General features: G+C 38.3%; 2 protein-coding genes across 2 annotated transcripts; one reads left to right on the top strand and one right to left on the bottom strand.

Moving 5' to 3' along the window:
- The first annotated feature begins 10,162 nt into the window (after positions 1 to 10,162).
- Positions 10,163 to 13,298, top strand: baalcb (BAALC binder of MAP3K1 and KLF4 b). Its single transcript, XM_062437443.1, has 3 exons — positions 10,163 to 10,343; positions 12,259 to 12,458; positions 13,110 to 13,298. The coding sequence occupies exons 1-3, from the start codon at positions 10,163 to 10,165 to the stop codon at positions 13,272 to 13,274; spliced, it is 546 nt and encodes a 181-aa protein (XP_062293427.1). The 3' UTR covers positions 13,275 to 13,298.
- Positions 13,299 to 13,668: 370 nt separating this feature from the next.
- Positions 13,669 to 18,156, bottom strand: nme6 (NME/NM23 nucleoside diphosphate kinase 6). The gene is made up of 6 exons (XM_062437442.1): positions 17,951 to 18,156; positions 17,632 to 17,727; positions 16,392 to 16,494; positions 16,118 to 16,157; positions 14,605 to 14,765; positions 13,669 to 14,358 (listed from the first exon to the last, which is right to left on the bottom strand). Exons 1-6 carry the CDS (start codon positions 17,981 to 17,983, stop codon positions 14,207 to 14,209), a joined length of 585 nt encoding a protein of 194 aa, XP_062293426.1. The 5' UTR covers positions 17,984 to 18,156; the 3' UTR covers positions 13,669 to 14,206.
- Positions 18,157 to 25,931: the final 7,775 nt, after the last annotated feature.

Genomic DNA, 25,931 nt, shown 5'->3' with positions numbered 1-25,931 from the left:
CAAGACAGCTAACGTAGTTAAGACCATACCAGATACATCAAATACATTTTAATATTCTGCAACATAATAAGATCCTAAGGCATTTATTTGTTTCCGACTCTGGAAAAGGGAGAAAAACAGTAAAATTCCTCCAAATTACTGTATCTCTGCACTATCTCTTTAACCAGATCACACACATTTAGGCAATTCTACATGATCTCCTTTTGATAATTGATGTAATCACTAATGTAATATTTTCTCACTTCTATTCAGCTCAGCCTCCCCTGAACCATTTTGATTGTGGCAGGTCCTTTACCTTTCATTTATCACCAGGCGGAAAATTCTACATGTTCATATCTCAAAAGCAAAATGAGGGAAGGACGTGACATTTACTGAAGAATTTCATGTTCCCCAAAGGATCTGCTTTCCTCTTAGTCAGTACAAGAGCTATAGTGCCATTATTTGACCAATTCAATTATCAATTGTGTGCAAATATAACTAGAGGCACGATTTCAGAGGATTGGATATTTACAGTCTCCAGACAATCACGTCTATTGATTTTAGTGTTCCGATGGCCTTTTCGATAGATATTGCACAATAAAACAGGGCGATGCCACAGCATTTTTTAAGCCTATTATTACTGTCTGAAGGAGGAAGTCCATTACTATACGTGATTTTGTCTCATTCTGAGACAATCTTTATATTTTAGCTCCAGAATTATCATTATGTTGTGTGTTCTGTGCGGTTTAAAACACAGCAACACGGCCTGCACGATATCCTACAGATGTTGGTCCCATGAGTTAGAACATTAGGCAAAAAAGCTTTTAAATACGTTGCCCCTTCTTCCTGGAATAATGCACAGAAGGACCTGAAATTGTCAGAGCTGATCTCTGTGGGGGAATTTAAATCAATTTTAAAAAAAAATTGTAATCTTGGTAAATGTGATTGCGCCTAAATTTTCACTGGAATCTATGCAGAGAATGGTACCTCATCATGCATCATAACTGGATTTTTGTCCTTGACCTTGTATTGCAGTTAATATGTATATGTATATATGTGTCATCCTGATTCACCCTCTCAGCTCACAGAATAGCAGTTCTCAGAAGTTACATTTCTCAATCTGATCCTGCCCTCTTGAATTAGAAATACAGGATAGCTGGCTTAGCCTTCACTTCTCATATTAAAGGCTATTGAAAAATATGCAGTAATATGCATGATTAACATCATGTCAAAAAGTCAACTCATATCTTACCAGGTTTCATTGCAAAATTATCAGAATTTGATTGGTATTTGTATTCTGTTAATAGCAATAAAACTAATAAACTAATAAAAAATCATTAGGGCGGCAAAACCTTTTTTGAGCTATACCACAGATGGCAGAGCACTACTATCTCACTTCATGTGTGAAATGCTGTCAACCGACCAGGTAATTAGAACATGAATAAATAATTTACTTTTTTGACATTTCAAACTGTGCCAGCAAAACTCGTCTAACTTCTGCCTTCTTAGTACATTGATTTACTAGGCACAGCAGTGAATTTGATCATTTCCATGTGACATTTAGGAGTCCTTGTGTAATCTATCAGCATTCAGATGACTCAGGTTTTCCTCTAATTATTACAAGAAATTCCAAAATATAGACTAATTTCCTAAGCATAATCAAATCAAAAATCTGGATGAGGGCCATCAAATCTGGTCCCTAACTACTTGAATGTCATATGAATGCAACACTCTCAGCAATTCTATGGATATTAAAGCATTAGTCATGATGGAACCAAAACTCATCCAGTTTGATACATCTTTGCTGGTTTGAGGCATAGCTGAAAATGTTTTGACAGACCTTGCATTTTTAGACTGAATTTTCATCAAATATATTAATGTATTAGAAAGTTACATGACTACCTCTTTCATAATTACAATACCTTATGTTACAATACCTCACATCCAGGGAGTTTTGATGACACTAATGTCAGATTTCTTTTAGGTCATATGGGAAAATAACAATTCAGCTGACAGCTTGTTTTCCTTTCCTTAGATACGCTCAAATTTCATCACCCTCTAGGTCTGCAGTTTGGCTTCATCTCCAACACTCAGCCTTACTCTTTGTGGTAGTTCATAGTTCAGTGTTTATGTGAGCTCCATCAGAGTTTCCCAAGATAATTTCCCTAAAACTAAAAGAGTCAATCCCAAGAAATTCCATGAATACTAATGCTTAGTCTCTCGCATCATAAGCCCCCTCTAATGCCCCTTCTGGAATATTCCTTTCCCTCTGATAGGATTAGAGTTGTGTGTCTAGCAGGATAAAACGAATGAGGCACAGAAAGTGCAAAGGCTGCATTTGTGGGTCAGTCTTCACCAGAATTTAAAAGGCGCAAATATCAATTGAGGCCAGAGAAGCGGACGATCGATTTAGCACTTCCCCTGATAATGTAAATGACAGTAAGGGGAATTACATAAATCAGTCATGGAGAATGACTTTGTTATGGAGGCAATATTAATAACTTTTAGGTCAAACATGACTTTCAGTGCTGCACAAGTTTTGACACAGTCTTGGCTTCCAGAGTATAAAAATTTGTGCAGTTTCCTTATGTAATTAAAAGAGATGAGGCTGTTTCATTAAGATATAATGAAATATATTCATTCATATGTTCTAAAATGAAGGCTTTTTAGCAGGAAGGAGGATATATATATTTAATCACGCTGTGCTGTGCAGTTTCTTTTTCCAACTTCCATTAGGGCTGAGTCCAGAAGACATCTTTTCTTGAAATATAACTGTTAATTTTAATGAATTACGCCATCAAAGCTCTTTTAAAAAGGGAATTTAGTCAGCTGTCTGCAAAAAATAAGGCAAGAGAGTATAAAAATGCAAAGTCTTAATATTCACTGAATGGATGAACATGTCTGAGCTCATAACATAGCATAACGCTCTTCTTGTTCCCCAAAAGCTTAATAAACTTACAAGCACTAAACACATTCACGTATCGTTACCATTCCTAGCTGATAAATACAATTATGTTAGCCATGCCTGCTTATATTGGGCAATACTGCTTCTTCTCTGGAGCACTTTGCACTAATGAAAAGGTGTCATGTTAGGTCACGCCATGATGGATTGAAGGAACACAACCTCCGGAGAGATCGCTGGCACGGCTTCACATAAGAGGGAGAGATTGCCGCTGCCAGTCCGAGGAGGAAGCCGCGTCTCTGCCAGAAAAAAGGCCCCAAGATGTGATTGATGCCACTGATCCACAACCTCCAGGCAAACAAAATCTGAATAAGTCCCTCGTTGTTCCGCTGGAAGCTCCAGTATCAACAATTTGCTGATGAAATCTGGACAAGTGGGCGTGACACTATCTCAGTATCACTTACTGTGTGATTGTTTAGAAAATTGCTTGCTTTTTCAAAGTGAAGCATTTTTTTGTAATTGGTACAAATTTACATTTCATTTCATTTCTTTGTCTTTTATAATAGTATGTTATGACTGCAAATATCATACTACTTTAAAGTAAGGAAATGTCATATATGATATCAAAACCAGTGATCTTGTGTGACGGAGAGGAACGTTCTCTGTTTCCCAGCCCTAAGCATCCTAATTAGTTTTCCAGTGTTTCTAAATCACTGCCTGTCACTGAAATCCCAGTGAAAGTTTGGATTTGGCCACTTTGCCGCTGTACATTGGCACACTCACTCCCACTCATGACAGAATATGCCAGAAAAAGAGTTATTTTCCCTGCCGCAAAACTTTTCAAACCAACGGAGAGTGCATATTATCCACTATCAACTTCGACCAGCTGTTAAAAATTGAGCGGGGGCTGGGGTGAAGTCACACATATTGTATACAAACTTAAAGAAGACCATGCAGCCTCAAACATGAAAATGTTTGTATAGTGAATCCAAATCAGGTTTATTGCTTCTTTTTTTTTTTTTTTACATACTAGGAATTTGTGATTGTGTAGGTGCATAACAATCAAAAAATGGAAGGTAAGAGAAAAACAATTCTATACAAAGTGAAAAAATACAACTAATACAAAAGACATGATGTAAATATGCAATCAACATTTTACAATAAAGAATTAGTAAAAATGATCTACTATGTGACAAGAGCTATAGAGTTTTTATGAAAATATAATGTAAAGATATTGACTGACTGCGAAGGTTGTATAAACAGTACATGTGAATGAATTGCGTCAATGTATCGAACTGTTAGATGGGATGAATAAGAGCATAGATTTCACATTAATATGATGTGTATGGTCTATGAGTGGGATTGAATCTGAGAATAGAAAATAATCTGAGATAGAATCTTGTTGATGAGGCCAGCTGTAGTCAGATGTGCGGTTTTAGTAAAGACAGACCTCAGTCTCTTGCTTGAGGGGAGTGTCTGAAAAATGTGTGTACAGGGTGGGAGGTACTGGCCATGATCTTTCATGCTTGCCTCAGTGTCCTGGAGGTGTGCAGGTTCGAGAGGGACGTCAGGTTGCAGCCAATCGCCCTCTCAGCTGAGCAAATAATATTCTGCAGTCTGCAATTGTCCTTGACAGTGGCAGCAGCATACCAAAGTGGTGATGGAGGAGGTGAGGATGGACTCAGTGATGGTGTTGCAGAAGTGGAGTCACACAGGATGATAGGGGTGGGTGGGGCAGTGTTCCTTCTTAAATTCACAACCGTATCTACTGTCTTTGGAGCGTCGAGCTTCAAGTTGTTTTGCCCGCACCAGGACACCAGGTGGTTAATCTCCCACCTGTAGGCGGACTGAGATGAGCCCAGTGAGGATGGTGTCATCTCCAAACTTCAGGAATTTGACTGACTCATGACTACAGGTGCAGCTGTTTGTATACATGGAGAAGAGCAGAGGGGAAAAGATGCAGCTTTGAGGGGAACCAGTGCCGATGATCTGGGAATCTGAGACATGTTCCCCAGCTTCACATGCAGCTTCCTGTCAGACAGGAAATCGGTGATTCACCTGCAGGAGCAGTCAGTCGCATGCAGCTGGGAGAGCCTGTCCTGCAGCACAAGCGGGACGATGGTGTTAAAGGCGGAGCTGAAATCCACAAAAAGGATCCTGTCGTAGGTTCCTGCACGTTTCCTGTGAAGGACACAGACTGGATACAAAGACGATCAGGCTTTTTATAGCCACACAGCTTAAACCTGTGGGGAAAACAGTTATTTAAAGAGCATTAAAGAAGACCTCCACTATCACTACCACTGTCATATTTGTACAGTAAATATGAGGCTGCAGTGAGCTTAGCTTAGTTTAGCACAAAGAGCTAGCCTAATCCTGTACAAATGTGATACATCTGCCTACTAGCACCTCCAAAGCTAAGAATAAATTTAACTAAATTTTTTTTTTTTTTAAATCCACACCAATCTGTAGTATAAAAATGACACATTAGAGTTTTATGGGTGGGTTGCTATATATACAGGACTATTACTTGGCTAGATGCAGTGACGATCTTGAGTCTCTGCTATGTACATAAACGTCCTTATGCATGTATGGGCATACATATACCTGCCTTTGTAAAGCACTTTGGTGCAAAATCTGTTTTCTTTTTAAAGTGCTAGGCCTATATAGATAAAATAAACTGGAAACTCTGCAGTGGTTGCCTGGCAACCTCACAGCGACATTAACACTCCCAGTCATTGCTCCCAGTCACAAAATAGTCCAGCACAATAACGACACTTTAAGATGTTAATTAGTGAGTTTAAGCAGTGGTGGTCAATGGTTGGCTGTAGCTTCATATTCAACAGACATGAAAGTGGTATCATCTAACTCTCTCCAAAAGAACACTGTGTATTTCCTAAAATTTTGAACTATTCCTTTAATTATTAGTCTTATGAATTGAAAAATGTGAGTTAACTTGGGCTTGCACCAAAAAGACAATTCAGTGTGCCAGTGGCTTGCTCACATTAAAAAGAAGACTGCTGCTTGCATTAAAACTGAAGTAAAGATAAGTTTCAATATAATTCCACGGCATGCATCCTTGTTAGCGGCAGAAACCGCTGAGAGCTTACCCATGATTCACTCCAGTGCAGCGTTTGGCAGTGCGCCACATTAATCGCTGGGGTAATGGGAAGACAGGCCTATTGACCAGTAGTCCAATAAGACAGAGGGGCAGGACATACAAATCAAAGCTGTCCAGCCTCATATTGACCAGACTGTCCACAGGAAGCGAGATTCATTAGCTGGATGACGGGGGAATGAAACAAGGGCTGAGCGCAGGAAGGCATTTGATTCAGCTTAGACCCTGCCAAACCTGCACGAAATAATGGCTGAATATATATTTAAAGGGGAAGACTCCTGCTGGAAGTTCACACAGTGGACTATAACCTGGTGTCTACCTAAATGAAGCATGCCCAGCAACATAGAGAATGATTCTTTCTCTCACTGAGTCCTTTTGAGTTATGTTTGAAATACAAAAACAGATCTTCAATTGCAAATTGCACTTATTTCTATTTGTATTTAGTGAGTCATGTCTTGAGAAAGTAAAACAACTCATGAAATTAGTCTTGGCACTTATAGGAAGTGTCCATCACTAATTGACCTGGACATAAACTGTATAATGTTGTCCATTAAATGCTTTGTGACAGGAACAAGTGGTGAGCTTTCCCATTAGTGGATTGATCTTAAAGTTGAGGCTCCATTTCTTCTAGTTTTTGTAATGTACTTTATTGACAGCTGAAATTAGAAATAAATGAACTTGATGTACACGAGTACAGCTCTACTTCTTTGCAGTTGTAGCAGCTCAAAAACTGTAACTTCAATCAAGCAATGTTTAAGACTAGTGTTGTATCTCACATCATACTGAATAGGCTTGAGTAGTAACTCAATTATCATATTGATTATTAGCTATTATTATGTTTGCTATTGATCTTTGCTTCAGTTTGTTTTGGTTTTAGGTTTAAATACGGAATACATATGGTCCCCTAACCAATCTAAGCTAACCTTTTCTGCCACATAACCTATTCACATGTGTCTGAGGTTTATAGATGTATCAACGTTGATGAATATCTGTGTGACTAAAAACTTGGAAGTAAACTTGATGTTTGCAATGAAGACAAAACTATGATAGAGGTGCATATTTTGACTTCTTTTAATTCACTGTTTTGTTTTGTTTTGATCCATCATTATTATTCATCATCTTTGTATCTTTGTGACTTCTTTAAATGTGCAGCACCAGCTTTGTGAGCTTTTGCTGAGATGTACAGATATTTAAACAAACAGGAACCATTTACCACATTAACCCTTTATGATTATGAATATGAGAATCACTCTGTCATTTACCAGCCCTGTTCATGAAGTACAGGAGCAGGCTGTGACTGTCCCCTTGTGGGCAGAAAGGTGAACATCTCATTGCTATGCTAAGGGAAAAGTCAGAAGGTCACAGGTTCCTGTTGCTGTGCCACAGGGCTCAACTTCAAGCCTGAAATATGTAAAGCAAATGTAATTTCTTGGGGAAATGTTTGAGTCACCCTGCAGCCAAAAATCTATTTTTCTTCTTGTTAGTTAGTTGGGTGTTTGAGCTTGAGTTTGAGTTTGACACTACACTGTTGCTGAAAGTGGAAAGTTTCTCTGTGCTCACCAAAAAAAACATGATTTGAGGCGGTATACAACCATGATTTGTGACATCACAATAATTTGGCATTTTTGTGGTCCAGTAAGCAACTTACATTACTGAGAATGGACTTTTCAATGAAGGTGACTTTAATGTGTTCAGCCATTAAACATTATAAATGGACAATATTTGCATATTCTCAGATTCTGGGTTTTTAATCAGGGGAGGAGACTTAAATGTAATTTAAAGGATTTTTAATAAAGTAATTGAACTTTTATCAGGAAAAACCACTTCAGCAACAACGGTTGCTCAAATCGATTTTTTCTTTCTTTCTCCAAACATGTCTGGGGGATCTTTAAAGATTTTGGGGTTTTTGCGATTGTTGTCCTCCCAGGTCTGTTATGACTGTAGCATTAAGTATGAATTATCACCCAATTCTGCTTTACACCTTTTATTCAACTCCAACTCATTACCACAGGTTTTACACTTCCTTCTGGGATTTATTGTCAATAAACCTCATTTACATGAAATTATACCTCGTTTTTGAGTAAACAAAAAAAGAAAAACGGGGGAATGCACATCAAATATTGTGATGAAATCATTTTCTTGTGTGTGTGTATTTGGTGTGACATAAATCACTTTTAGACACACAAACCACACTAATGACCAGTTAATTGAAAACAGTACATTGGGGAGAGCACAATAGTGTTACTCTTTGCCCCATCGTACCACCCAGTGATGGCCGGGTCATATTTGACCCGGGAAGATGCTCAGAATTTGAATATCCACAATTCAATTCAGTATAATGATCAATTTAACGTGAGCATAGTATGAGAGCATCCATGTTATCTTCTGGCAATTAGATTAAATAAATCAATATTTCTCGATAGCTACTCATTATCATGTGACTTTCTTATTAGTCTTATTTGGTTGTTAATACATGCAATTGGGTCAAAAAAACAGTTCGATAAATGGATTTCGTTAAGGTATCCATATATCACTGCGCAAGCACCTTTCAGTGGACCTCTGGCTATATTTTAAATTTACCTGGCAACAGCTGAGGTAATCCACTACTGACAACATGTTACAGGTCCGGCAGGCTGGCAGACGGCACGGAGGAGCACCAGGGCGAGACAAAAACACGCTGAGTGTCCACCATCAGTAAGCATGTCTCATCATATGTCACTGTGCGCTGTTTGCTTTCTCTTCATCAGCTGCCGCGTCGTGTGCGTGTTTGTCATTAAACCATCGCAGCGTTTCTTTTTGTTTTTTGTTTTTTGTTTTAATATCTCCGTTTATTTCACGCTGCCACTGTTGCTTTCTAATGGCCTGTAGTGATGACAGTGTTTCGACAGCTACTGCAGGAAAATGTGTGCATTTACTGCGCCTGTTACCGTCGTTTTTACAATGTGAGCGACATTATTGATGTGCTGATTTCCTTTATTTGAGCCTACCTGGGGGAAAATCCGGGGAGAAACCAATTCATTAAGAAAAGCAGGCAATATAATGGTCTGCTTGTGTAGAGATAATTCAGACTTAATATGTCAATAAAATTCAAGCGTGTAATTCAAGGGAGACAGGGTTCAATAGCGTTCATTAACACATACTGATCGGTGATTAAGCCGTGGTTTAGGCTGTGAATGTGTTTGTATTATAATGATTTTCAGTGCTATCCAATCATGATAGATAGACATACAGTTGTGCACGTTATTACTAGAACACCATATACACTCATCGGGCACTCTATGAGGAACACCTGTGCAATCTAATACAACAGCTCTGCCATAAATTCTGGATTTATTAATCTTAAATGTTTTCAGTTTTTGTTGACATTGTCAGAAATGTAAAAAGGTGTTCTTAATATTTTGCCCCATGTATCTACGTGGCTTGAATGACAAAAAAAAAATACTTGATCCTTGAATGCTCTCACTTAAAGCCCAGTCTACCACTAGCCTCTCTCTTTTTTTCACACAGGTGATTGTATGTTTTGGTGATCGCCTCCTCTGTAACACGGTCTCCTTGACCTGACTGACAATCAGAAGATGCTGGTGTCAAGCACACATGGAGAAATGTAAACGTGACTGAGTTAACATGGGTGGAAGCCCTCAACCTGCTCTGTGAAGTATAGACGTAACTGGAGCCACATCTTATGAGGGCGCTCGTTTTTACCCTCAGCTGTGTGCTCTGCTGTAAGTATGGGACATTTAGGGCTGCAACTGGCGATTCTTTTTATTATTGGTTATTCTGATGATTATTTTCTTTATTAATCATAAAATGTAAGAAAACCACCAAACAATTTGATGACAGTCTCTAAATTGCTTGCTTTTTTCCCCAACCAACAGTCCAAAAACCTCAAAATATCCATTTTACCATCATGTAGGACAAGACTGGAACTAAGTAATGGTTGACTAATCTATTAATTGCCTCAATTGTTTAAATTTATTTATATCATCTGCAAATAGTTTCTTTAATGAACTGAATCTCTCTGTCTTGAGGTAAAAAAAAAAACTGGGTCAGTTCACTCAGTAAATATCACAGCTTCTCAAATCCAGCTGTGTAAATCTCGTTCCAGTTTTCTCTCTCAGTTCTGAGGAGCCTCCAGCTAGGAAGTGAAGGTGCCCTGGGGCAGAGCCATGGGCTGCGGGGGGAGCAGGACCGACGTTCTGGAGCCTCGCTACCTGGAGAGCTGGACCAAAGAGACCGAGTCAACATGGCTGACCAACACAGACACTGATATTCCCCTATCGTCCATCCAGAGCATCCCCTCTGAGCACTCGGAGGCCAGCTTCACTTCTGAGAAAACAATCAGTCCTGGTAAGAAGAAAATGTTCATGTGTGGTTGAGTGAGAACATAATTGATCTCCAGACAGAAACAGATAGTAATTTAACCGATGAACTACTGAATAATACAATTCCGATTGTATGAAGTACTCAATTAAGCAGAATATGGTATACTTGCAGTGTGGAAATCACTAGTTTCTTCTCTTTTTTTTTTAATAGAGACTACATTAAAACAGTCCAATATTTGGCAGAGTTCAGTCAGAGTCAGAGTCAGTAATTATCCAGAACTCGGCCTTTTTTTACTCTTTAACATCAAAGTGAAGTGTGACACCTGTATGTGTCAGTCTATCTGCTCTCCCCTGTAGGAAAAATCCTGAAACACATTCAGAGGTTTTGCAACAAGAATCCATTATGCGGACGGGAAATTGAACTGAAGATGAAAAATGGTTGTGGTGACCCTTGTGCTGTAGAAGGCTTGTGTGTGACACCCAACATCTGCTCTGGAAACCTTTGTTCTTCTATTGTGCCCTCAATATCTTCTCTCTATGTACAGCGTTAATTCTATTGTTGTTTGTTAATTTGTCGTCACTCAGTATTTTCTCCTGAATTGTTGGTGTGTTTTACTATGAAGCCTGGAGGTGGCTATTCAGTAAATGGGCATAATAGACAACATCAAAAGCCACTGTGCTCAAACAGGACTTGGCTCTCATGGCAACAGATACAGCTGTTAGTCAATGCAGGCAGAGGAGCCTTGATGTAATCAGCAGCTGTATCAAACTGTGGTGCAATAATCTAACATTTATGTAAATCTGTTAGATGTGGTAATGTTTTTTATTTTCCTACCTTGCAGAATGTCACACTGTAAAAAAAAAAAAGATGAATGAATGTTTTCTCACCGACGTTTACCTGCTGACTCAGGAAACTTACCCCCACTGAATACTGTCTCTAAGAGGTATTCACACTTCAGCATTCCCCTTAATTCCTCACACTTCACTGCTTCCCACCTGTAGTCCAGTTGACTGCAGGGGTGACCGTAATGCACCCAAAAGCTTTCTATGAGCTTTAACATGCAAAACATTCATTTCAATTTCCACTAGTCTCTTAAATAGGGCTGAAATACAATATTTATAGTGACATGGTTTACTAATCATCCAAATCAAACCATAGTAATGATGAATAAAAGCTAAATTCACATACATAAACATAACAACTGTGCCCAAAGCTGAAAGAATGCATAATAAATGAATAAAATGGCAATTAGTCTGCCTCAAAGGTTGTGAGAAAATCATTTATTTTCATTTTTCTAGAGGCAGAATGAATTAGCTGTTTTCTTTACTGTAGACATTCATTAAAAAAAAGAAAAAGTTTTTAGCAATTGAAATGGCACTGATTCCATAATCAAAATCGCTAAATGAATAATCTCTCAAAAGGCTTACCTGTAAACATAATTATTATTACAGGCAAATATCATAACATCTCTCCTATTATTAGTCTTTTTTAATTCTTTTTCATAACAATTTGTCTCTCAGCTTGCTCCATGTTTTATTGATTGTAATGTTCCCTCAGACCCTTGAATGTTTTTCACTTTCACTTTATTGTTATCCAATTGGAATAATTCAAACATCATTTGAATATTCCTGTCTTGTTTGTAGCTATTTTACATGCAAATATATATTTTTTAAAAGCCTGTGGGCCTCTTTAACTGAGCGTGTTCATGTGTGCTCCGCAAATCCTTCACGTACTTAACAGTCTTAACAGGAAACACCACTACTGTATTCATAGACTGCAGGTGAGGTCTGTTTGAACAGAGGTTGTATGTTGGGTGTATGAACTGAAGGAATGGACAGTATTTTCTGGTCCTATAGGTTCATATCAGTCATTAAGCTGGTCAATTATTTCATTTACAAGTGGTTTGAAGGGTAAAAACTGAGGTTCCCTTCTGTTTCAGTTCCAGATTTCTTTGAGGATGGCCTCCCTCCTCCTGCTCAGGCATATCTGAAGGTCTGCTCAGCTGTATCTGAAGCCAGTCTGAACGACGTTAAACCCAGCAGCCCCCCTGCAATACTGGCCTCCCCGGCCCAGGAGGCAGTGTTAGCGTCATCTGGCACCACAGTGCAGCGCAGGAGCGTCCTGCACACTGAGGAGATTGTAAGTCCCTGTCTCCTGGATTTTTAATAGTAATGCATTTTATTTAAATGGCACCTTTCAAAGCACTCAAGGACACCTTACAAGACACACATAAAATAAAAACAGTACATCAAACAATATAAATCAGGTAACATTGATGTGGAAGTTAGTATAATTTTACAAAGATAAATGAATATGAATGTGACTACATAGTGCAATATACAATGGATAAACAAGAATGTGATTACATAGTTAGTGTGAGACAGAGTATGCCACACGGAATAAGTGCGTTTTCAGGTGGGATTTAAAGGTGGAGACAGAGTCAGAAGTGTGAATGTCTGGTGGGAGAGAGTTCCAAAGGCGGGGGGCAGATCAGCTGAAAGCTCTTGACCCTATGGTGGATAAGTTGGCAGATGAAGCTGAGAGCTGGATGGCAGAAGAAGATCGGAGAGATTTGTCTAAACAACATGTCAGGATTAAAGTTTAGAATATCAAAACACTTTTCATTTATTTATTTATTTAAAAAAAAAAAAGGTAATGCATGAAAAAACAGGTATCTCAGGTAGTATAGTACAGTTGCATTGTGCCACAATTTGCAATTTAAATAAATTTTACAAGTGTCAGGTGCTGAATTTTAACAACATGCCCTCTTTAATTATTCATCGTTAACAGACAAAATGGCAGGACAATCGGATGTCCACCAAGCAGGTGACCATCACAGTAACACAGAGCATCCATCAGGTGGACAAGAACGGAAAAGTGAAAAAATCCCTCACCACTTACGAGGTTATGAAACCTGTGGAGACCCTTAAACAGGTGGCCGCACAAAACACCTGAATGCAGGGAAGAGGGGAAGAAGCCAAAGAAAAATGATGACTGTGAAAAACTGTTGGTGGACAAGGTGTGATGGATGAAAGCACAAAACGGATGAGTGACTTTGCTCTGAGACTTCAAACTGTACAAGTCTAGATTGAATGTTTTAAATCATGGCTAATTTGTTTTTAACAAAATAGGCTGTACTGTAGTTAATACTGTAAGATGTATTTTTATGGTGCCTGTTATAATGTTTTAATGTATTTTGAGGGTAACAGAAAATACAAAACATGACATTTCCCAATTAGGAAATCATAGCACAGTATGTAATATATATATCTCACAACATACAGCCTGTTTCATAATAATCATGGACAAAAAATCATTACTTAGCATGTTTAAATACATGAAATCTTTTGAAGACGCTTTTGAGGGAAATAAAGTATTATTTCACATTCCTGATCATTCACAAATAATAAATATATTCTAGTTTGTTACATTGATAAACAACTTGTAGTCGCTGCTTTCTTAATATCTGTATGGCTCAGGAAGCTGAATGGGTTTGTGATGATTGCACTATTAACAGTGAAGCGTGGACGGGAGTTTGTGTTAATGTAAAACTTGTCTTAATAAATTATGTTTTTTATTTGTACAACACAGCGTCTGACTTTCTTATCGTGTCATTTGTGTTTTATTATGAGAATAAATAATCCTTATTTTAAATTACTTCGTATTACATGTTTAAGGAAAGTCAGTTCTAATAACACAAACATGAAAAGACCACAATGGCACTTGGAGGAATTCAGATGACCAACAAACACGCACTTTTCTTGTATCAACATTTAAAAAAAACATTTAAGATCATCTCTGGCAGCTTGCATTGTCACATGAATGGATGAATAATTGCAGTGTCCTCATGCTGCTGTTGCTCAGTAAGCCTAACAGCAGCTGTGGGGTCAGCTCTGTGCTGAGAGTGTGTGGATCTGTTTCTGATGGTCATAATGGATCTGTCCTGATCTGAACGCTGGCTCTTCCTTCTCCATCCATTCCTGCTCACTGAAGTCTGGGAAGAAGAAAATGATTTCTCTTTGGGCTGACTCAACAGAATCTGGAAAAGGAGAAATGTAGATCAGCAATGCGATGTTTTCTAAATCAGCTTTAAGCAAAACATTGACCAGGATTTTAACCACAGTCTATAGATCTTTCTATACAGTAAGACAACAAAGGATTCAAATGACAGACTTCTATGATCAGAAACCAGGTACATATTTTGCATTGCTGACCTACGGAGAATGTTGTGGAGTTATACCCTTTTAAATTCTATATTATATTGTACAGTTATATAACTTCATACCTGAGCCATGAGTTGTGTTTCGTGTGTCTGTGAGTCCAAACTGTCCCCGGATGGAGGCAGGGGAGGTGTATCTGGCTCTAAACACTTTGGTAGGTCCCATCAGGTTTCTCCAGTGTTGAATGGCGTCCTCTCTGGCTAAAATGTACGCACGCATCGGACCACTGTGGGAAAGAGTTGAACAAAAGTTTGAGAGGAGGTCGTGTGACTCAGGGCCTATCTTTTTTATGGCATCCAGAAGTTGATCGACATCCTCCCAAAATATTATTTGTTATCAAGCTCATTTTGTCATTCTGTGTTTAAATGCTGTCATTTTGCTCTCTGGTTTATTCTGTACACACAACATCTATTGCATTTCTGTTCATCCTGGGAGAGGGATTCCTCTTATGTTGTTCTTGCTGAGGTTTATTCAAAATGTTCCCAATTAAAGAGTTTTTCTTTATTCAAACTGAAGGTCTAACAATAGAAGGTGTTGTATGCTTTACAGACTGTAAAGCCCCCTGAGGCATATTTGTTATTTATGATATTGAACTTTATAAATAAAAATGACTTGAATAGTCATGAATCACTATTAAATATTATATCCTAGTAGCTACACATTGACCGTGCACTGGTCTGTCTGGCTGTTGAAGACATTTGATTTTGAGCACTGGATTTTTTCTAAAAAATAGACTTTTCATCTATTCAGTGCAGAGCTTCCAGGAAAGAGAGCTCAGCTATAAATACACACCTGGCATACACAGCTATCAAATCATCACTTAAACAAAACAATGCAACTCGGTGCTGATTCAAGCTTAACTGGCTGACACACTGAAGATGCTTCCTATGTTTTTAATAACTGTGACAGTACCCACAGAAAGGTTGCTGTAGCAACTACTGATTCACTGCTGTGACGAGACTAAAAAAACAATTGCTCCGGGGGGGTTGTGCTAAATATGGCAGTCTGCTGATATTTGAAACTCCTGCTGTGATGTTTCAGAAAATTATGAATTGGTGACTTGCTGAGCATGAAATAGGAGCACCACAACCTGAGGGGCCTTTATCTGCTTTATCAGCCCAGTGGGCTGTGCAGTTACTCCATTTCTAATGCATCAGACAGAAAACAACATTTATCCAAATGCATAATGGCCTCAGTAATTAATTAACACGGTCATGGTTTGGGGATTGTAAATTAAGGAGACACCCATCCAACTTTTTCAGTCCCGATATCAATATCTTGGCTTTGGGTATCGGCCGATACCGAGTATTGATCTGATACCAGTGTTTCATTAATACGCTGGGATCATTCTTTTATGTGTAAGGCAACATCAGGCTTCATTTAAAAATCACTCTTCCAACTTTGTAAAACAAAATGTAACAAATAAATACATAGATATAAATTTACTGAATTATTATTTATTAAAATAATGGTATCGGATACGTAACCAGATCAGCCCATTGTTACTGATACCTGATTGAGCTATTTGTGTCAGTATCTCTATTGTATATCTATGATAATGTCCGCATGAAGTTTTACCTTGACATGAATTCAACAAGTCTTTGATAGAAGAATCGTCCTATAAAGCAAAACAAAAGCACGTTAATCAGAGTTTAAACATTTTTATTTACAATTTTATTTATATAGCTTAAAATCACAACAGAAATGATCAAGAGCAGGTCTAGACCATACTCTTTATTTAGATTCACTTGTTTACACACGTCTGCTAAAATGGGCTGCTGACTCATTTGTTTGCTCTAACAGAGTCACTGCGTAACTGTAGCCTGACTATACGGAGGAGTTGTTTTCACACCTGAATGTTCAGCGTAAAACCTCTCAGAGTCTTGTCTTCTCCACACCAGATCTTTGCATCTAACAATGACAAAGTTGTTGTCCAGGATTCTCTTGTGAAGAGCCTGAAAGGAAAAGGACAAAGTTGTGCCACAGTTTAAATGAAGGTATTCAGTGAGTTACGTCCAGATATATTGTTCAAATGTATCCACAGGGTGCTGCATGCAGATTTCTTCCAAAAAAAACTAAAGGGGGAAAATATTCTGGCAAAAAAAGACATTATTCTCCTCTTTCAGGTGACTGCAGATATAAACAGGTTATGAGTCTTTGAAAAAGGACCGTAAACTAAAGGAATATTTCATGTTTGACCTGCAGCAAATTACGCTTCATTACAGTTTGAAATTAATGAAAGAGAATGGAGCATGTTCAGGCAATGTCAAGAAAAATAACAGAGTCATTTGGTTTATCAATCAAATGTTTAGTCAGTTTTTTATAGCATAACTTAAGGCACATAGAACCTCAACTATGTGAACATTAGAGCCGCAATGAGTAATAAATTCATCAATTATTCAACTGACAGAAAATTAATAAGCAGCTATTTTGATGATTGAATTATCGATTTCGGCATTGCTGGTTTGAACTTCTCAAATGTGAGGATTTTATGGGTTTATGGGCAAAAATAATTTTTTATAGACAAAACAACTAAGTTAAGTTAATAAATAAAAATTAAAAAATTAAATAAATACATTTCAAAACAAACACTATACTTAAACGTGTCAAATCTGGACTAGATCATTATTATTATTATTAATATTTGACAAGTCATGTGTAGAGGTTTTTGATCTGGACCTGGTCCACTGTGGTCTGGATGGAGGAATATTAGTAAAATTGTCAATTTTTCAGTTTTCACAAATAGAATTAAAGTTTAACAAATCTAAAACGGTCTGTCAATGACTCTCTGAAGTCTTCTTGGTAAACTAGTCCAGATTAAACAGGTCTAAATATAATGGTATTTTATCTAAGTCTGATCTAATGGAAGAATATCAGTGAAATCGCCCTTTTTTAAGCTATCATAGACAAAATAAATGGTTCACAAATCTGTAAGTTGGTTCAAACAGCGGAGAATCAGCTGCTAAATATTAATATTTATGTTGCCCTTGACTTTCCCAAGCCGGAAGCTGACTTCAGCGTCGTAAAGATTGATAACAATAACATAAAATAACAGATAATAATAGAAAGTAACAGAGGTAATTTGAACTCACCTCTAACATCACAGGATGAGCGACAGCATCTGGTTTGATGACCGCCAGGGTGAGCTGCAGCACTTTGGACAGGCGACCAGCTGTTAGTAACATTGTCTGCAGAAAAGGGCACATATTATAATACACATAACTTTACTGCAAACAGCTCAAATTAAACCAAACTGCAATAAGCTAAAGAAGCTAACTCACTTCAGCTGGTTACATCAGTATTAAACAGTCAAGCTAACTGCTAATGTACCTCACAGATAAATTAACCATGCTTTTTATAACCTGGACACAAAACGTCTTGAACATAATTCATTAAAAATAAGTGACAGACCTTTTTTGTTGTTGTGACTTGTCTCCAAAACATAGGTCAGTTTACAGAGAGAAGCTCAGCCGCCATATTGTTACAAATATTAACACGTTGACTGACTTCAACATCAAGTCACCTCCTCTGCAAAGTGTAACAGTCTAGTATATAATATGAGATTTGATGAAGTTACGGACTAATATATAAAAGTGAACTCAATGTTAAAATGTAACTATCGGTTGAATGACTTCCTCGCACCGGTCGGTCCGTTCGTAAAAACTGTCCCCAGAAATTGAAACGAGAACATTGTGTTCCCCCAGCGGAAGAGGCAAATAATATAATAAGTCCTCACATGAGTAATAATAATATAAGTTGTGATGGACATTAACAATTACATTTTTATTATCAATTAATTTTGATATGATTTTTTCGATTAATTGATTAGTTGCTTGTTGTATAAAAAAACAACAGTAACATGCACAAGGCAAGTATACTAAATGTGCAATAAGAAGCTTTAACAAGTACATTTTGGCTTTTGTTTCTTATTTAAAAAATGACCCATTATCAAAATACTTATTGATTCATTTTCTGGTGAGTAATGCGATTCCCAACCTGGGGGTCAGGACCCCACAATGGGTTATTGGATTAATCTAAGGGGCCACAAGATGATGGGATAGAATAGAACAACAGAAGAGGGGGAAAAAACATATCTCTGACAAACAATTTTATTCTTTTTTTTCAAGCTTTCCTCACACCTTTGCTTTATTTATTGTAAATAACTGAATTCCCCCTCCTAAAAGCCTATGAAAGTTATTTAACTTTTTTTTTTTTTAAATCCCCTTTTCATTTAATTGGTAGATATCACAAAGTGCAATGAGGGGTTGGGTCCTGGGCATACACTTTGTTTCAAGGGGACACAAGCAAAAAAAAAAAAAGGTTGGGAACTGCTGGACTAAATGATTAATTGCTCCGGCTCTTGTTTGTTATATTACTATTTCTAAAGATACATTATTATTGTGTTTATTTTTAAATGGATGAGGAAATTCTCTTTTTGGTTGCCCCCCTCCACAACAAGGTACAGGTCATAACAGAGCAGTGTGCTGGGGCTATAGGGGGATTCAATGCCTTGCACAAATGCACTGCAACAAGGTGGAAGCCTCTTGTATGAGAGCTTCAGTCCTGCAGTTTAATGGCACTGTTCCTGTTCAATGCAATAACCGGCTGCTCATCTTTGCCACATCACTCCTTATGTAACATGAATAGGCGTACCATATCAGAAAAAGGAGAATTCTTCAAAAGATCATTTATGCTCAGGAATAGACCAATTGACAAACATGTTAAAGGATACCTAGCACACCACATAGCGCATATAACACCTCATTATTCCATCTTTGATTTTGTCATCATAACCAGGTTGCTTCTTGTGTTCGTTCCACACTCAGAACACATGAAATAAACACTGACAGTGCAATGACAAATCACAGTCACAATGACATTAAAATGCTTATCTTACAAACCAATATATCTTAATTATGATTATCATTTTTGTTTCTTTTCATCCCCTAACTGTTCTAATCCTACTATGAAATTGTTTATGTTCCAACTAAACCAAAATAACTGAAACAAGTAAAAAGTCAATCGAGCGACAAAGTACAGAAATAAATAACTGAACTGAATTGAATGTAAGTTATTCTCCATTTTGTTGTGGAGATTTCTTCCAACGGTTATCATGCCCACCAGCACTATTTTTGCATGTTTTAAATCAAACGTGTCTCCAGTCTAAATGTCAAATTCTGCCTTTATGTGACTTATTTTCTTTTAACAATATATGAATTTTGATGCAAAACAGTGCCACAAAAGGGCAAGACTAAAATATGTGACTTCATGATTCTTCATCATCATCATCAAACATGGACACTGGCATAAATTGAAATTTACTGTGATTTGTTAATGACTTGTTGCCCTCTCAAGTAGCTGACAGTCTCTGGAGAGAAACAACGAGACGATAGCTACAAGCAGGGACCCGAAAGAGAAAGATCTCAGTCTGTGGTATTTCATCAATGTGGGGGATCAGACGTACAGTATGAGTTACAAACACGGAGCACATTCCAGCGAAGCAAAATGGCCACACCCTTGAAAAGGGTAGATTGTGTGTGTGTGTGGTTTGACATTCAGAGAGAGACAGAAAGAGAGAGAATAGGAGGGAAGAAAGGGGGGATGAATGTCCCACATAGGTTTCTCCCACCTGCCCATGTCATGTGACTTGGGGTGACACCACAGCTGTTACCTCCCATGAAGGGGATGGAGAGGACGAGAGGAGGTCTGGGGTGGGTCTGGGGGTTGAATGGAGCTCATTTTTGTAGGATACAGCAGAAAGGCCTATATGCATACAGTACTACAAACCTTATATGAGGTCTGATATTATTATAATTTATTTCACAACAATTATAGGTCTTATATGTATTATTCAATAGACAGGATGACCTATGAGGGAAAAGGAAAAAGGAGAATGAGGGTGATGGTCTGGCGATAAATCCAATCAAAACTAAAATTTGTAAGTCTGTACTCCAGTTTTCCTTTCATTACAGTTCCAGTTTTAGTACTGATGTAACAAACATCTGTACATGAGTGATGGGGATCAACAAATGGTGCTGGTGAAGACTGTGACTACAGTTACTCACTGACTGCTTCAGACACTAGGCCATTGTCTTCTCTGAACTCAGTGTTGACCAACGGCATGCAACAGAGTGATGCAGACAATAACAAGATGCTCTATACATGACAGGGTATAATCCAGCCTAATAACAATTACACAGGCATCCTGTACATGGTTTAGTCATGTATGTCAATTTGAATTTGACAGCACCATATGTCACCTTAGACAGACCATAGACCTGTAGTTCAAGGGTTTTATCAATTATTTTTGGTCACATTTAAAACAGCACACAGAGCTGACAGGAAAGAGGGGGAGAGAGATTGAGTAGATTGCAATAATGCTAATGGAGAATCATATTAAACTAAACATGAGTGAAAATGTCCCCAGAATTACTTGAAGCCAGGCTGTTGCAATTACATGGTCAGCATCTCATACCCTTATGCTCCCAGAGCACTCATCTCATATTTTATTACACGTTTTTTGGGCTTTATTACAGAGGATACACAAGAGAGATGACAGGTAGAGAGCAGACCAGAACAGACTAAATCCAAGGACACTGCTATTCATAGTTTGCACCTGAAACCCCCAGGACACCCCCTGCCCTCCGAGTGTATTTAGTGCAGCAAGGGGAACACCCTCTAACATTATGGCAACACTTAAAGACTCAGTTCACCCAAATTAAAAAAAAAACGCCATGCAGATTTTAGTTTAATTTGTATAGCTTTTGAGATATCCCCCCCATCCAAATGCATTGAACATTAACAGATTTTTTTTTTGTTTTTTTCCCAGTATGACTTCTATGACTTTACCATGTTTTTGGGAAAATCCGGAAAACAGTTTAAGAGGATAACCACCTTCATCCCGAAAGAGCTGGAGATATTTCTTGGATGTCCAGGACTCATTTTAGGACTAAACCTGCTCTGAAGAAACTCAAAATTCATGATTTTCTTTGATGTCTTTGTAACACTCTCTGCAGATGGTTTATCCACTTCATCTTGTGTCTCTGTATGATGGACGGAGGACCAAATAGTTTGAGCTTACTTAGGAAATCATGTCATCATCATCATACGTAACAGTCAAACAGACATAATTCATGAAAAGACTAATATTGTTTAACAGAAGGAACAGGTTTCAGGGGGACAGCAGACACGTTGGACAGAACAGAGACCACCGTTTAACCCTGCTGACTCTCACTTTAAACATCCTCAGCTGGGCAGCTGATTTAGCCGACCCCCCCTCTTCTCTCTGCCGACCATAAACCCCATCTCTGTTTCATCTCGGTGTCACTGCTGCTGCTGACTGCTGCTGCTGTTGCTGCTGGCGCTCCTGCAGTTGTCATTCCCTTTTGGTGGGAGTCGGGCAGCTGACTGACGACCCCCACCAGCACGTAAGGGGGTCCAGAGCCTGTACTCTACATTCATTCATTTGTCAGGATCCACAGTAAAGGATCATGTAAAAATATGTTTCACATAGCATCAGGAGAACATTTTCAAGATAAAACATTTGAGGTTCTGGATAAAACTGTAACGTGTTATTATATAAAACTGTAAGGGAAGTGCACTGTGTGTTGATTGATTTGAATATAGGTTTGAAGCGAATAAAACTGAATGTAAGTCAAATAAGTCTAATGTGTTTGTGATTGTGCACCTTAATACATGGTATCATACTTTGTAACAAACATTAAGTGAGAAAAATCTGTCCCCAGGCAAGTGTACAATTCAACCTCTATGAAGACTAAAGTTCCCAATCATAAATAAATAAATCATAAATATCTACTTGTATTTAAATGGAAAATGTATTTCAAAGAACGCCCAACAAAAGCCTCAAAAACAGAAATTTTGTGTCTATTAACTCTGTAATCTGTACCAATTTACATAGCTCATTCCAGCAAATATTAGGACATTATGTAAAGAGTTGCTATATTCTTATATCTGATACAGTACAGACAATTAAATATTCAGAGTATTGTACTGTAAAACTGACATCAGCAGCAGTGGATTTGATAGGTACATAACAGCAATGACTGAGAAATACTGCCTACATATTACCATATATCTGCTACCCAGAACTGAAGATGCAATACAAACATCTGTTATCATTTAAACATGAATAACTATATATAGTAAATAGCATTACTTACTGATTGTATGTACCCTAATGTGTGTATAGTCATATTATGCGACACTATTACTGTACAGGTGTACTGTTACAGGTTACTTCCAAACTGTCTGTCTGTGTTTACACTGTAATTATAAAACTATTATATCTTGTCTGACATGTTTAATTATGTCATTTAAATGAAGAGTTCAGTTTCCACTTTGTAAAATAAAAGAGAACCTGAAATGGACAGCAGAATCTAAGTATGATGGTGGCTCAGTAGTATTTTGTATTGATCCACCACATTGCAGATCACCTGTCATCCGGTCACTCAGAGGCCGCCTGACCATTACAACAGGGCCAGTTAAAAGAGGCCACAGGCCTGTGTAACACCCACATCCCTTTTATGTCGTAATTGTTTGGTCGGTGAGAGAAGTCAGGGATGTGTTTCCTGTCATGACACCTTTTGGGGCTTTAGTAACAGATCGGAGCCTACAGTAATTAGGGTGCCACGTTAAAGAAATCTCCAGAGATCAAACTTGAATGTAATCAAAAGAGAGGGAGGGAGAGAGAGAGAGAGAGAGAGAGAGAGAGAGAGAGAGAGAGAGAGAGAGAGAGAGAGAGAGCCAGCACCTTTTGTTTAACTACATGTCCTCCACCCGTCATTAACACCCTGACGTTACCATTAGAGTTTACACAAAGTCTGCTCTGATAGCAATTTATTCAGCTTTATCTAGTTCTAGTTTTCACATTTCACAATTGTTTGTTAAATTGTCATCAATTAACGATAAATGGATGCTTTTGCAACAAGAGATCAAGAGTTGTTGCGCTTCTTCATTAAAACTGTAATGACCTCAAAGCATCCGTCTAAAAATCCTTCTGTTCCCTCCGTGAATCACCCAAATTAGTCCCCTTCACCTCTCCATCACCTGTTCTTTCTTTTAGCTTAAATGCTGATGACCTTTGACCTTTTCTGCTTCATTGCCTCTACACACGGGACCAGGCTCCCTGCAACAGCTGTGTCAACCTCAGCCCTGGCAACTGGTGTGCCCAGGGAAGGACAGAGAGTGGCATTAATGTCATACCACATAATGAGTCTGCAACATGGTACAAAGTGATCAGTTTGGAGCTTTGCTGGGATCAAGCAGTTTTTTAGGTTCTTGTTGGAGTATTAGTAACCTTTACCAACTTCAAATTTTAGCATTTACGCCCTCATATTGTGGATTTCTTCTCCCCCATGCTGCTATTTTTTTAAAATTCAAAGATCTTGTGTTAAAGAAATACATGTAATGTTTTATGATTTATCATTCACACATTTTATTGAGTGTTAAAAACTACTTTGCAAAACTTTAACATTGTATTTCTGAACAAATCAAAACATAAAGTTAAGTCATGTATCGGACTAATATAGATAAAATGAGAGAAAGGAGATGTTTTGTGACAGTAGATTTCAAAATGTGTTAAATATGGTTTATTAGGCTGCCTCTTCACTTCCTGCAATGGAGTTTCCTCCAAGGAACAGGGGTTAATTTGCGAGCTTGTTCCATCCCTGTGCGTGTCGCTGCCCAGTGCAGAGTGCAGTTCCTGATCTGGTGTCAGCTGCCAGTTTTATTTATACCATAGAAATCTGTGCTATCCACTGTTGAAGAAACTGCTCTGGGGTTAGTCAGTCTAACTCTTACCTGTTATCCCAAGGGAAGTTATTTCCTCCTGCCAAGAAAGCGTGTTATGACCTCCCCAGAAGCATTGGTAAGTTGGCAAGGGGGAAGATGGGTATGACAGAGGGGAACAAAGTGATTAGCAAACGGGGGCCCCGGTATGTGAACATAGGATAAAAATAACCCCACTGACCCAATTCGTAGATAACATGCAACCCAACCACTGAACTCCAGAGATGTCTTCCTCTCATTTTGGCTTAATTGTTCTTTTAAAAAAGTGACTCAAGAACTTAAATCACATTCACTCATTGTTTTGAGAACGTTTTTTTTATGGGATTCATTTCGATCTGTAAATGATTAGCAGATTGATGACTGAAGCTCCGATAAATAAAACAGAAGAGGGGTTGACAGATGAAAAAAATCGCAGGGTAAGATGAGATCTTTTGCATGATGCATGACACATGATGAAAGAGAAACAGATGATTAGATGAGAGTCTTTGGCTGATCTGTTTGTTGGTCCGTGAGTCAGTATGTGACAGTGATCAGCTGTCCCGTTAAGAGGAACAGCAGGATTATGATTTGTGTCTTAACCATTGTGTCCGGTGTGAGTGACCAAGAATTCACTCAACAACAAAAGTAATTTGATATTTCTAGCACCCAGATATATCTGGCGAGGCCTTGGCGCATTGCTGACATTAGTGGAAATGTTGCATTTGTGATACACCCTGGACTGGGGCCATGGGAAATATCGAACAACTGTCGAATTTAGACAACATCCTGCGGGCACAGAGAAAAACGGGAGCTACAAAGATTCGATGGGGTGCTATTTGTGGACGGCGAGTGCCTCGAAAATAGCGAGAGCGTTAGGTTTCAATATAAGCCCCCCTCTCTGAGCTCGAGCTTTCTGTGAATGAGGCCCGGGTTCCTATCACACCCAACCCCAGGGCTGATTTTAGAACACAGGTGTTGACCTTAGTGGAGCGGCTTGTGCTTGCAGCAGAGGAAAATGAACCCCTGAGCTCGGCCCGTTCGCCTCTACAGTATTGGTAATCACTGTATGGTCACACAGATGCTTCAAAACAGTCAAATATGGATCTACAGACTCTATATAGCAACTTAGAAGATATTAACAGCAAGGATAAAGACAACATCAAAGGGTGGCTGATAAGAAATTGATGGAATTAATTTCTGACTCTTTTAGTTAATACATTTAAAAAAAAAAACATTTTTAACATCTCTTGATTGTTCTCTCCCCTCAGCAATGGCTTCATTTACATTCACTGCTGTATTGTAAGTGTCATGGTGGCAAGATGGTCACCTTGTGGTCACTGCTGCTTGTTTTTATGGTACCACAAGAACACCCATATAACTTATTCACACTCCTCACATGTCACTGGCTGTGCTTCATTAGTGGAGGTTTACGTTACAGTTTGTAGAAGGATTTACCGCATTTGGTAGACCGTGAGGCAGATTTGATTTGTGATTTTGGCTGCCTCTCAAGTCATCGTGTCATGACATGAAATTGGCTGGAAAATGCTTTGGTCACAAGCTCATGAGAGACTATAAATGATTTTGACAACAGCTATACTGTAAACAA

Source organism: Scomber scombrus, chromosome 17 (assembly GCF_963691925.1).
Source record: "Scomber scombrus chromosome 17, fScoSco1.1, whole genome shotgun sequence".
Classification (NCBI taxonomy): Eukaryota; Metazoa; Chordata; class Actinopteri; order Scombriformes; family Scombridae; genus Scomber; species Scomber scombrus.
The sequence above is the reverse complement of the archived record's forward strand: the minus strand, read 5'-3'. Positions and strand labels throughout refer to the sequence as shown.